This window comes from Neolamprologus multifasciatus, chromosome 14 (genome assembly GCF_963576455.1).
Source record: "Neolamprologus multifasciatus chromosome 14, fNeoMul1.2, whole genome shotgun sequence".
NCBI classification, from domain to species: Eukaryota; Metazoa; Chordata; class Actinopteri; order Cichliformes; family Cichlidae; genus Neolamprologus; species Neolamprologus multifasciatus.
The window spans coordinates 2,100,434-2,113,387 of NC_140452.1; the positions used below are offsets into that span (position 1 = coordinate 2,100,434).

The window sequence follows — 12,954 nt, forward strand, 5'->3', positions numbered from 1 at the left end:
TGTGTCAAAGCCGCGACGTGCTGTCACAGGCTGGGTTGTCATAGCGACGGATAATCGATGCAGTCAGCTGATCAGATTCTGACAGGACCGTTATTTTAGCTGCTCTCACCTTGGGCCTCCGCCATCGTGCAGCTACCAAACGCTGCAGTTCCTGCAACATCCAGCAGAGGCAGCAGCGAGTCCCCACAGACACAGTTTGGTCTCTGGATGAGTCAAGTTTGCCTTTTTAGGGGCGTGGCCTCTTTGACTGACAGGTGGCTGTAGCTGCTGCGTGTTGCTAGGCTTCACCTGAGCTGGTCTGTTTGTGCTGTTGGAGCTTTTTTATTTATTTTTTCTGATGACATCATGTGACCAATAACGTGGCTGCTGAGGTTACTGTAGTAACAGACCGACCATGAAGGCGGAGCTTATTAGCAGGTGCCTGTGTGACAGCGATATCCAGGTTTTAAGACGAGTGGTCACTTTCTACGTGTTCCACCTCTCCGAGTGTGCAAACCATGATTGACAGGAAGTGACGCAGCACTAAAGAAATGACAAGAGAAACTGTAAAAATCATTTTATTGATTTTTTTATTTTTCACATTTAAGCTCTTCAGACATTTCTTGCAGTATCTGGGGTAAACCTGCTCAGGCTCCACCTGTGATGGCGGTGGCGTCAGCCGCAGGGCCGCTGTGGCCGCTCGTGGTTTATGGGGAAATAGTAGAAGGGCACCCGGGCAGGACAGGGGTGCCCTGGGGAGGGTAGCGGCCGTGAGTCGGCGTCATCAGCATCGGTGCAGAGGTCGCAGCCTACGGTGAGGTTCCAATTCAGGCGGATCTTCAGCTGAAACCACAGCTCTCTGTCCTGGAGGAGAGACGGCACACAGAGCTACTGACAGCTGCTCCTCAGCGAGCACAACATGAACGCAAAGACCTGTCTCTGTGGATCGAGGCGGCGGCTCGCATTGCAAAAAGACAACATGAAATTACAAACTTTGGGACGTGAAACCATGAAGTTCACACACTGAAGCATCGCGCCTGACGCAGCTGGTCCTGAATTTTCTAAAAGAGAAACTACGATGGGCCACGTTAAGAAAAAATATTGATCATTTTGAGAACATTATTAAAAAACAATTAAAAATTTTGAGATTAATGTGGAAATGTGCAGATTACATTTGTTGTACTGCAAAATCGTTTCAGTTACAATGATTTCTTTCAGCTCAAACACAGAGATGAAAGAAGAAGTGGAAGAGTTGGACACGTTTGTATGGACAGATGCGAGGTTATCGGTGGTTATTGGTGGTTATCGATGGTTATGGTTATCGGTGGTTGTGGTTATGGTTATCGATGGTTATTGGTGATTATCGGTGGTTGTGGTTATCGGTGGTTATCGGTGGTTGTGGTTATCGGTGGTTGTGGTTATCGGTGGTTGTGGTTATCGGTGGTTATGGTTGGTTGTGGTTATCGGTGGTTATCGGTGGTTGTGGTTATCGGTGGTTATGGTTGTGGTTATCGGTGGTTATCGGTGGTTGTGGTTATGGTTGTGGTTATCTGTGGTTATCGGTGGTTGTGGTTATGGTTGTGGTTATCTGTGGTTATCGGTGGTTGTGGTTATCGGTGGTTATGGTTGTGGTTATCGGTGGTTATCGGTGGTTGTGGTTATCGGTGGTTGTGGTTGTGGTTATCGGTGGTTGTGGGTCATCCGCAGCGTCACGGTGAGTCTGAACTCTTGACGCGCAGCAGCAGCAGCGCTGATGGCGTCCTCGCTCCCCGCGAGTCTCTGATATTACTGAGAAATGTTTTTGGGAGATCTGGCTGCGCTCGAGCTTAAAATGTTGTGAAATCTGTGAAAAATGTTATTCTGCGAGTCGGAGACGCAGCTCTCGCACACAAGGGTCTGAGGTGTTATTGGAGACGCACAGATGTTGCTGCTTAGAGCCGCATCACGAGAGCTTAAGAGCTCATCTGCTTCCTGCTGCTGTTGGAGCCTCGCCGCATCAACAGAAACGCTGCTTTATAAACACAAAAGAGAGTTTCCTCACAGGAGGCGTTAATCTGTTCAATATTGAGCCGGAGCTGAATCATTTCTGAGAAACTCAGCATTTCATGCAAGTGAAGCTTCAACGATGTTCTGGCGTCCTGCCCACGGCGTTTAGGAGCACGCCTCCGTTAATGTGGAAAGTCAGAAACATTCAAGCGTTTGACGGATTTCACCGTTTAGCCCACAGACAGTTTTGGCCTTACGTGTGTGGACAGGAGCACAGACGTGCGCCTTTAGCTCCTTTGTGATGTCAGGCCGTCTGAGGCTTCTGATTGGCCGGCGTGCAGAAACCATTAGAGCCGAGCGCAGCTTCGTGAGTGGCGGTGGAGATGAAACAGTTTCTTTGGTTATCGGTGGTTATCGGTGGTTGTGGTTATCGGTGGTTGTGGTTGTGGTTATCGGTGGTTATGGTTGTGGTTATCGGTGGTTATGGTTGTGGTTATCGGTGGTTATGGTTGTGGTTATCGGTGGTTATGGTTGTGGTTATCGGTGGTTATGGTTGTGGTTATCGGTGGTTATGGTTGTGGTTATCGGTGGTTGTGGTTATGGTTATCGATGGTTATTGGTGATTATCGGTGGTTGTGGTTATCGGTGGTTGTGGTTGTGGTTATCGGTGGTTGTGGTTATCGGTGGTTATCGGTGGTTGTGGTTATCGGTGGTTATCGATGGTTATCGGTGATTATCGGTGGTTATGGTTATCGGTGGTTATCGGTGGTTGTGGTTATCGTGGTTGTGGTTATCGGTGGTTATCTGAGGTTATGGTAATCGGTGGTGGTGGTTATCGGTGGTGGTGGTTATCGGTGGTGGTGGTGGTTATCGGTGGTGGTGGTGGTTATCGGTGGTTGTGGTTATCGGTGGTGGTGGTGGTTATCGGTGGTGGTGGTTATCGGTGGTTGTGGTTATCGATGGTTATCGGTGGTTGTGGTTATCGGTGGTGGTGGTGGTTATCGGTGGTGGTGGTGGTTATCGGTGGTGGTGGTGGTTATCGGTGGTGGTGGTGGTTATCGGTGGTGGTGGTTATCGATGGTGGTGGTTACGGCCTCGTGCAGTAATGGACACGTATGATCGGTGTGTTTCAACAAGGCATTTTGTAGAGAGTTTGTCAAACGTGGCAGTTTGTCCTGAAACAACAACAGTAATCTCCACATTTCAGCTCCTGACTGCAGCACAGGACGAGCAGCAGAGCGCCGTCTGTTTCACCGGTTTTACCGTCAGGTGGAAAAAAGCGAGCATTTGAGAAGCATGAAAGCAGTTTGTAATGAGCAGAGGTGCAGTGCAGGAGCTAACAGTGAGCCAAAGAGTGGACATGAGTGTAAACGACTGTCATCAGGGTAAAGGTGTTTCTCGCCCAGCTCGTTAATAAAAACGGACTGACACAGGCCCCAAAGTTGGATGAAGGTTTTGTTTTCATCAGAGTCTGCAGTAAACGGTTGTATTCACAGCAGACACTCGGCCCAACGTTGGCGCTGGACGTCCGCTGATTGGACTGTAAATGTAATAAAAGTTACATCAGCTGGTTTACTGACCAAAATCTGTAAAAGGACCATTTTCCACGATTATCAGAAAGACTGTTTGTGTTTCAGTGACGGTGAAAGCATTAACACTGAGGCTTTAAAATGCAAATCAGATGGGTGACATCACATGCTTTATGCACTCATCTTTCAGATTTTGGTCTGAGTGGCTCTGATTTCCCCAAAGTGACAGTTCTTCAGAAACTCCTGCAGTCTCACAGAGAAAACCAGATGCAGTGAAATCTTACATCAAACACAGCAGCGACTCTAAAGTCGAGATTCCAGCAAAGACAGTCGTGCAGTCAAGAATGCAATAAATGTTTATGAGGTGACTGAATGAAATATGAAAGTCTTCCAAAGTAACTGGCACCATCTCAGCTGTGATCCTGGCTGCACACTGTGTATAAAACACAAGCTCTCCTTGGTGGAGGGCAGGCTGTAAATGATGTTTATGAACTGAGCAGCATGATCCAGATCTGACCAGTTTCACTCAAACTTTAATGGACGGAGGCCTCGTGGTGTCAGCCAGAGCGCAAACTAAGAAAACTCTGCGGTCAGCGGCTGGAGGAACTCTGAGGACACGACCAGCCTCACGAGCCGTCTGATTGGTGGTATCTGTGTTTGTGAGAGTTGTGATTGTTGGTAACTGTGTAACACCGAGCGAATTCTTCTCCCACGCTCAGATCGACCACAGAGCCTCTTTGTGTTTGGAGCTTTTTGATGTCGTCATGTGACCACAGAAGAAAACAGTGCTAGCTGAAGTGAAGTGAAGTTCAGCAGCAGAACGACATGTTCAGGAGAAATGATGGAAACATCTCAGGAGCCAGAGATGGAGCCACAATGTGCTCAGCATAGCTTAGCATAAAAGCACAGCTGCACTTACAGAGGGACACCCCAACCGGCCTGCCTGCATTAAACGTTTTCTCCAATCAGGTGAAAATAAACCACCTGCACAGGGGGAGGAGCTTTCTATAATTCACCTGTTTAAGTTGTATTAAGGCTTAAAGTTTGCATTATTAGGGCAGCTGCAGCTAACTGGAGTCCCTGAACTGGACCTCTGGGCCGTGTTTGGAGCTCATGTGATGAGGCAGATGATCAATAGTGGGTCAGCGACCCTCTAAAGGGACCACCACCACTGGGGCTTTCCTGGGACTCTGCACCGTTTGGTTTTAGAGCTGAAGGAACTTGAAGAAGTCCAGACGTGTTTCTTTCCAAGCTCCTTAGACAATGACCTGGATGACTGTCGCATCACGTCTGCTGTGATCCATGTCATGAGTTCACAGCCCTGCTTTGTTTGCTCGAGGTCTTTATGATCACAGCTCACAGTGTTTGTGGTACTGCTTTGGTTTTACTGCTGCTCGTTCATTTTTAATCCAGTCTTTGCTCGTAAATCACCACAAATCTGTTGTTCAAGCTCTGCTTTAAATCTGTCGGAGTCGTTGGTGATTTTAATTCCACACAGACTGAATCGATCAAAGCTCTGATCAGTGTTCGTGCTGTCGGCGTGTTAGGATGCGAGACTGTGAGTTTGTGCTGCAGAAACTGGAAAATATCAGAGCAGGTGTGTTTGAATGTTTCAGTCAACAGCAAAAGAAAGAAACGTGTTAACATGAGAAGCTGAAGCGGAGCAGCACATTTACTCTGAAGGAAGAAACCGGCGCCATCGGACCTGCTCATCCGTGATGCACTGGATCTCCAGTTTGTCCCCCACGTGTGGAGCCAGGACGCTTTGCACCTCCTCCACCTAAACACACACAAACATGTATTTATATCCTTATGGGGACATCTCATTGATATAATCAGGGCTGCACATAAGTGGTTCGCAGGTCATTCGCTGTCAAAATAAAAGACCCAACAAGAAGAAGTTGCAACGTGCATAAGATGCGTACATAAGATTTTCTGGAGGAGGACAGACATTTGTTTAGAACGAATGCTGACGAAGCTCCTTTATTACTCTGGTGTTCCTCCACCTCCAAAGAAATGTCAGGAGGAGCCCGAACTGCAAAAGAAGCGCGTATTGGTAAGTGGTTGCAGGAGGTGAGCTGGCTTCAAACAAACGATCATCATGATGAGCCTCCACGTGATCATTTTAGACTTCTAGTTTAACACATGGGAAATATTTCAAAGCCGACCTGCTAATTTCCAGTTCTGTGGGTTTATTGATGGCTTTGCATGATTCTGTGTTCAGAATAATCCTACTTTAGCTCATACTGAGCTTCACTTCATATGAAACAAGATGTGTCAGCTCCTCCCCCTTAAAGTCAGCTGTTATTCTGATTGGCTGCTCCTCGTAAGCAGCATATTTGGACAGCAGGTGGGTGACACAGTCTGCAGCCTGAGCTTTAACTGATGAGCTCATTATCAGAAACGTTGGTTTAATCTGAACCTCTAACCGTGGAACAGGAGCAGTAAGACCCGAGAACAGCTTTGACCTCCTAAGACCTGAACTCTTCTTCTCTTTATGGTGTTTCTGACAAACGATCAGCAGAGTTAATAAAAGGTTCCAGTTTTTTAAGTCAGAAGTTGAATGACACAGGTAATGATGACATGAGAGGCTGAAAAATCCTTCCCCAGGCCAGAGTTGGATTTGTTGACTGTTACCTTGTAGGGTCGCTCACAGGACGGCGTGATGCCGGCGTCCTCCAGCAGGCTGCAGACACAAATAAAACAGTTCGTTTCAGAGCTCACCTGAGCAGCTGTGTGGCGTAACTGGCGTTTCCACGGAGCACAGATGGGAACGTTTGAAGAAGAGCTGAACTCACCTGTGGATGTCGAACTGTGCTCGCAGTTTGACGCAGACCTGGAAGTATCTGAGCGGAGAGTTCATTCCTTCCACGCACGCCGCGCACGCTCCGTGTTTCCTCCACTCTTCCCTCCTGACGCACAGAAACACGCTTTAGGAAGAGAATCACAACCCGAGTGAGTTTACAGGGTCACGTCCTGCTTCTCCTCATTTCCTAAACCCTTCCTGTACCTTCACTTCCTCAAGATGTCATTTGCTTCCTTTCCTTCTTTATCCTTCCTTTCTGTCCCTCTCTCTTGTCCCCTTATTTCCTCATTTCCTCCTCTAACCTTTGCACACCATAATTTTTCTAATTCCTTCCTTTATTTCTTTGGTTCTCCCCTAATTTCCTTCCTCACACTTACTCTTTACTTCCTTCACTCTCACTCTCTCTTCAGGAACATTTTTCTTGCCTTTCCTTTCCTTGCCACCCCCCTTGTTTCCTTCCTTAACCTCCTAGGACCCGGCGTCCACATATGTGGACATCACATTTTGGGTTGTCTAGACCAAAATACTAAATTTTGCTCCACATGGGCCCGATGTCCACTTACGGGGACGATATCCTGCCACTGTTCTATCGAAATTTAAAGCGAATGTCCTCATGTGTGGATCTCATTTTTCCCAGAAACAAAATCACGTTTGTTTTTACGTTCTTTCTTCTTCTTCTGTCCCTCGCTGGCGCTCGGCGGGGAGGTTGTCCACAAAGCCAATACGTCGCTGTGGGCGCCGCGGGGCACTTCCAGGCCTCGTGGTCTCTTGCTTTCACCTTTGCTTGCTCGAGGGTTAGACGTCGTTGTTTAAGGTCATCTTCACTTTGCTTGATGAAGTCTTCTTGGGCGCATCACGCTTGACTCCAGAGGGCGGGGTCTGCTGCATCAAAAGGCGATATGACAGGCGATGGTTGCTCATGCGGCAGATGTGGCCAAACCATTGCAGACGTCGCTTCCTAATCAGCTCTTCCACTGAGGGCTGCTGGTGACGGTGACTACGTATCACGCTGTTGCTGAGACGATCGCGGACGCTCGGATAGTCTGACTCAAACGGCGCATTTGGAAGAGGTGAGGGTGACGTTTGTCTTCTTCCAGACGCACCATCGGAGGGAGGCGAAAGCCGCCGCCGTTTGACCAATTCTTGAATCTATTTCCGCTGTTGATGCCACTTTCTTTTCTTGGACCAGAGAGCCGAGGTATTTGAATTCCCGCACTTGTTCGATTTGCACGCCTTTGAGATGCACGGTGGCGACCCGGCAGTAGTAAGGACTTTGGTCTTGAGACCATGTGGTTGAGCAAATTGGGTGATGTCGTGTAGCCTCAGCATCATTTTCGGCAAAGATGGCGCTGTCATCTGCTAACAGCAAGTCGGTTGCAGATTGGTCATCAGCATACTGGACTCCACGGCGGCCGCTGCAGGTCCTCGCCATGATTGCATCGATCACAATGTTGAAAACATTTCACAAAGAGAAATTAAAAATGCCATGAAAGAGTTCAGGTCTTAGGAGGTTAAGTCTTTTTGTTTGTGACCTCCTCTTTTCCTTGAACTGCCTCCTTCATTTCCCATCTTATTTCCTCACACGAATGATTGTTTCCTTTCCTTCCTGAAGTCTTGAGACTAACAACTGAAAGCTCAAACTGACAGTGGATGTGTTCACAGAGGTCATAGATTGAGCTCGTATTTCTGATAGACTGTCATATAATGAGATGTTAGAGGTGTCGCCCCCTGCTGGACATTGTGTGTCGGTGAAGGTGAGTACCAGAAGTGGAAGTTGGACTTGAATCTCACAAATGACGGCCAGAGTTCAGTCAGCTCCGCCTTCAGCTCCTGAAAAACAAGAACGTCAGTGTTTGATGATCACTGCAACAGGAGCCTCCTGATGCATTCATAGAGGGCTTTTTATGAGGGCTTCCTGAAGACCTTTGCACAGTGCTGCATAACCAGGACTCACCTGGACGTCAGAGGGGAACATCGGCCAGCAGTCGCAGCGGTTCTTAGCGTGGAGGGGCCTGCAGGCACAAACACAAGCAGCCAATGAAATCAACAGGACAAGCCAGGATCAATAACACTGATCAGTCTGAACACTGGGAGTAATCTCAGCTGCTACAGCAGGGCGGGGTTACCAAAGGCCGTGGATGGTCCAGTTGTTGACGGTTGGAGGAATCCTGCAGAGACTCACGTTGCTCAGAGACTGAGGGACAGACAGTATGTTAGACACCACAGAAGAAGAACTCACCACCTTCCTGCCTTCCTTTTCCCTACCCTCGCCATTCCTACTCGTTTCCTTTTCAGCCTCATTTCTTTTACTTTGCCTCTTCCTGGTTTCCCTTCTTAAAGGACACAAACATGTGCTTGTTTAAAGGATATTTTCAGTGTATTTATGTCTTTAGCTCTTCTTAAATTTGACCGCCGCAGATGTTTCAGAAGTCGCAGCTTTTACTGTGAAGGGGAACACCACCATTTCCTGACGCACAGCCCAATGCTCACCTGACAAAACGTGCCCGGCCATTGCAGCGTGAACAGGAGGCACTTCCAGGTGCAGAAATTGTGGTTGTCCAGGTCACTGTGGCCATATTTGTAGTCCTCCCAGAGTCCTTCCTGTGTCACGATGATGCCGGGCAACAGGAACAGAATAGCAGGACTCAGGCTGACCAGCAGGGGCAGCAGTGAGCGGTGCATCTCCTCCAGACTGCAACACAAAACAGTTCATTGCACGTAGAGCTGAAGTAGAAATGTATTTTCCAATTACTCTCTTGAGACCAGCTGCGCCCTACACCGCTGCGAACACTGGAATCAGCTGGTGCTGATCATCATCCGTGTGAGCGGCAAAAGCAGATTGTTGCTCCATCAGTCTGGGAACCGTTTCTGCAGCCAGAGATTATTCACAAGCTGGAAACTCACCTCGAAGTCAAAACCACGAGCTCCTTCTCAGACTGTGAGGTAGCAGGTGAAAGGTTAAAGTTCACAGCAGTGTGATTAGTGAGGTTGTTTGCAGCACGACTCAAGTTTGCAAAGCTGCTGAAGAAAACACAAGACTTCAGGATCAGACCGGAGGCGATCGCTCGCCGTCCTGCAGCACTTCACCAAACATCACGGCGCTGTCTCCTTACCTGTGTGTGGTGATGGAGGCTCTGAGGTGGAGCTGGGCGGCTGCAGCTGCTGCACTGAGCAGCTCTGACAGTTTCACTCAGATATTTCACAAAAAGCAAGAAGTGAAACTCAGAGCACAGGCTGTGCTTCACTTCCCTCCACCTGACAGAGGTGGAGCAGTTTAAAGCCTGGGTGGCTGTACGGCCTCCGAGGACTTCTGCTTTCACTCAGCAGGTCTTCGTGTTCCCACAGCTGCTGACTCTCACTGTGACCCTCCACTCGACTCGTGTTTCTGTTTCGCTGTGGAGGCCAAGTCATCCTCCATCATGCAACACAAATGTTTCTCTTTTAATGTACTCGAGTACATTCATGACCATCAGAATTTAGATTAAGGATCATTTGTATTCTCATGCTCTCATATTATATTTAACTGTGCATTAGAATAGGTGCTAGCAACGTGGTGCTACTTCTTACTTCCTTACTCTGAGTACTTTTCACACTCGGTACTTAAAGAAGTAAAGAAAAGAAGTTGAATGAGTACTTCAGCTTATACTGGAGTATTTTTAACACAAGTATCTGTACTTAAGTAGAAGTACAGATCCCTCTGCCATGAGATCCCATGAGTGATGGAGCAGGACTCGGCACGGCGGCCTGAGAGGAAGACTCCCTACTGTGTGCTCGGCCTCATCAGACTCTTAGTGCCTTTTAGCCCAGAGTCGTTCCCTCTGTTTGTCCTGGTAATTCAATTTAGTTTTATTTACACAACACCAAATTACAACAGTCACCTCAAAGTGCTTTATATTGTGAGACAGAGCCTACAATAATACATACAGAGAAAACCCAGCAAGCAGATGATCACCTGGGAAGGAAAAACTCCCTTTTAACAGGAAGAAACCTCCAGCAGCACCAGGGTCAGGGAGGGGCGGGGCCATCTGCTGTGATTGGTTGGGGTGAGAGAAGGAAGACAGGATAAAGACATGCTGTGGAAGAGAGACAGAGATTAATAACAGATATGATTCAATACAGAGAGGTCTGTTAACACATAGTGAGTGAGAAAGGTGACTGGAAAGGAAAAACTCAATGCATCATGGGAATCCCCCAGCAGCCTACGTCTATTGCAGCATAACTAAGGGAGGATTCAGGGTCACCTGGTCCAGCCCTAACTATATGCTTTAGCAAAAAGGAAAGTTTGAAGCCTAATCTTAAAAGTAGAGATAGTGTCTGTCTCCTGAATCCAAACTGGAAGCTGGTTCCACAGAAGAGGGGCCTGAAAACTGAAGGTTCTGCCTCCCATTCTACTTTTAAATACTCTAGGAACAACAAGTAGGCCTGCAGAGCGAGAGCGAAGTGCTCTAATAGGGTGATATGGTACTACAAGGTCATTAAGATAAGATGGGGCCTGATTATTTAAGAGCTTGTATGTGAGTTCACCTCTGAACGTTTTTGTCTTAAAGGACACGTTGATAGATTCGTCTTGACATCTGGATCATAAGAGCATGAGTTTCAGATGCTGTAGATAGTTTATTTTGTAGGTCTGACACTTCCTCTTTTCTCCTCCACTTCCTTTTTTGTGTTTCAACTAAAACAATGTTCTTTGTTACAGAGAAAAGAGCTTAAAGGAAGCTGTGACGCAGACACTGCTTCATCCCCTGAAGCCTGTTTGAATGATTCATGAGAGAAAAACAGAGTTCCACAGAGTGGGAGAAATGTTACTCAAGAGCACTTTAGCATTACAGCAAAGCCCGACTGCTTGGGTGGCTCAAGACTGCAAAGCTGCAGCTGCAGTATCGTGTTCACTTCCTGCCGAGCGCAGACAGTTTGGCCTCTGCAGCAGATCGTAGTTTGGCAGCGTGTCAGAAACACTCTGTGTGTGTGTGTGTGTGTGTGTGTGTGTGCGCGCATGTCCTTGTGAGGTTGAAGAGAGGCAGCACAGCTCGACATGAATCACCTCGTGGTAACTACAGCTCTCATTTTTCTTCCTTTTCTCACACTTCTGTGTGTGTGTGTGTGTGTGTGTGTGAAGCTTCGGCATATCTAATGTGAGTTAGACGAGCTGAAGGGCAGACAGCGCGCAGCGCCGCGATCAGGCCTGACCTTTGGATCAGCAGCTCAGGTTTACTCGTCTGCATTATCAGTTTTTAACGATAGAAGATCTGCAGCTGTTTCCACCTCGTTTCGCTCACACACCTGTTGTTTACCTGTTAGTCACACAGTGCAGCTCGGGACGTCCACAATGACACACACACACACACACACACACACACACACACACACAGCAGCAGAGAGAGGGGTTTGTTGTTTCCTTCAAATGTTCCTAATATTCTGTCCACCTCACTAATACAGGGGTTATAGCTGTTGCATTGTTAGGTGTTATAGTGTGTGTGTGTGTGTGTGTGTGTGTGTGTGTGTGTGTGTGTGTGTGTGTGTGTGTGTGTGTGTGTGCGTATACAACATGTGACATGATTTCAAAGGCTCATGAGAAGTGCTGGTGAGAGCTCTGACGATCAGATCGAAGGTCACCAGATTACGCAGGAGTGACCTCTGTGAGCCAAACACCTGCACGGCGCTCTTGATGCGGCCGCGTGACGTCAGCAGACAGCTGGCACAACCCAGGGGTGTCAAACATAAGGCCCGGGACCTGCAGTTGGCCCGGCACAGACCGAGTTTAGGGAAATGTGAAGGAGGGCTTTGTTCCTGATAAAGACCTGAACAGCCAACCGTACGTCACCAGAGGGATGTTATGGAAACCCGTTCTTTACATACAGTGGGTCCACAGTGGGTCCACAGTGGGTCCACAGTGGGTCACATTTACAGGACAGTCGGCAGCGTTTTTATCAGAAGAGACCTGCTGTTGAGCTTCTCCACACCAACCTTGGAAAATCCGTTTGACGTCCCGGCACAAAGGCAGGATGGGCTTAGAAGGGGCGGGGCTAAAACAGCTAGTTTCAGACCGAGCAGCTGCTGAGATCCAAAGTGAGACAAAGAAGGATTATTTTGAACTCTGAATCATGCAAAGCTGCTGTAGCAGAGTCCAAGCAGTCAAGGAGACGCTGGACGGGTCACTCCAAGCCACGAGGACCAATCACAGCCACAGATATTCTGTTTCTTTCTGAACATCTTCCTGCTGGAGCTGATCCGCTGGCACGGCCACTTCCTGTCAAAATCCTTTTTCCCACAGGGAGGGAGTGAAAAGGATAAAATAACTTCTTCAAGAAAGGAGTCCTGAGAGCACTGACAGGAAGAAACTGTCATTGTTCCAGTAATATTATTATTATTCATTTTAATGAAGGCGCTGCTTCCAGATAAAACCATTTTATCTGTGAGTCACATCGATGACCTGAAAGAAAACAGCACAAACGCCTTCAGATTGTCTCACAGGGAAGCCGATACTGCGTGCTGATTGGTCGCTCACTCCCCCTCATGGGTAACAGATGTTAAATGTCAAAGCAGCTGGTTTCAGTGAGCTGGACTCACTGCAGGATAAACATCCTGAAACTACTGATCGTAGTCTCAGGTTAGCCAAACAGAGTCGGCTCTCGGTGACATCACTGCAGTCTTCGT

The 12,954-nt window shown here is 47.9% G+C and overlaps 2 protein-coding genes across 5 annotated transcripts in view; one reads left to right on the forward strand and one right to left on the reverse strand.

The window, feature by feature from the left end:
* Positions 1–52: 52 nt before the first annotated feature.
* Positions 53–9,518, reverse strand: rnaset2l (ribonuclease T2, like). 4 transcript variants are annotated; one of them, XM_085131370.1, is made up of 10 exons: positions 9,414–9,472; positions 9,205–9,318; positions 8,791–8,992; positions 8,427–8,494; positions 8,255–8,312; positions 8,063–8,130; positions 6,293–6,424; positions 6,132–6,180; positions 5,200–5,274; positions 53–843 (listed from the first exon to the last, which is right to left on the reverse strand). In XM_085131370.1, the coding sequence occupies exons 3-10, from the start codon at positions 8,980–8,982 to the stop codon at positions 655–657; spliced, it is 831 nt and encodes a 276-aa protein (XP_084987496.1). In that variant the 5' UTR covers positions 8,983–8,992; positions 9,205–9,318; positions 9,414–9,472; the 3' UTR covers positions 53–654. The 4 variants fall into 4 exon arrangements, with proteins under 4 accessions (XP_084987496.1, XP_084987493.1, XP_084987494.1 ...); XM_085131367.1 differs by lacking the exon at positions 9,205–9,318 and having other exon boundaries at positions 9,414–9,518; XM_085131368.1 differs by lacking the exon at positions 9,414–9,472 and having other exon boundaries at positions 6,293–6,406; positions 8,791–9,407.
* A 1,679-nt stretch (positions 9,519–11,197) lies between these two features.
* Positions 11,198–12,954, forward strand: part of cox7a1 (cytochrome c oxidase subunit 7A1) — a 6,682-nt gene continuing 4,925 nt past the window's right edge. Inside the window, exon 1 of the mRNA XM_085131378.1 lies at positions 11,198–11,347. Coding sequence (XP_084987504.1) covers positions 11,333–11,347 — 15 coding nt within the window. The 5' untranslated portion in view covers positions 11,198–11,332. The remainder of the gene's footprint in view (positions 11,348–12,954) is intronic.

What these genes read in the sequence shown, in the direction of transcription:
- rnaset2l (XM_085131367.1), bottom strand. Translation starts at nt 8,982, where the DNA reads ATGCACCGCTCACTGCTGCCCCTGCTGGTCAGCCTGAGTCCTGCTATT. An exon ending in TGGACCATCCACGGCCTTTG is followed by an intron (nt 8,313 to 8,426) that starts GTAACCCCGCCC and finishes TTGTGCCTGCAG; the next exon opens with GCCCCTCCACGCTAAGAACC. An exon ending in AAGTCCAACTTCCACTTCTG is followed by an intron (nt 6,425 to 8,062) that starts GTACTCACCTTC and finishes CTCTTCCTAAAG; the next exon opens with CGTGTTTCTGTGCGTCAGGA.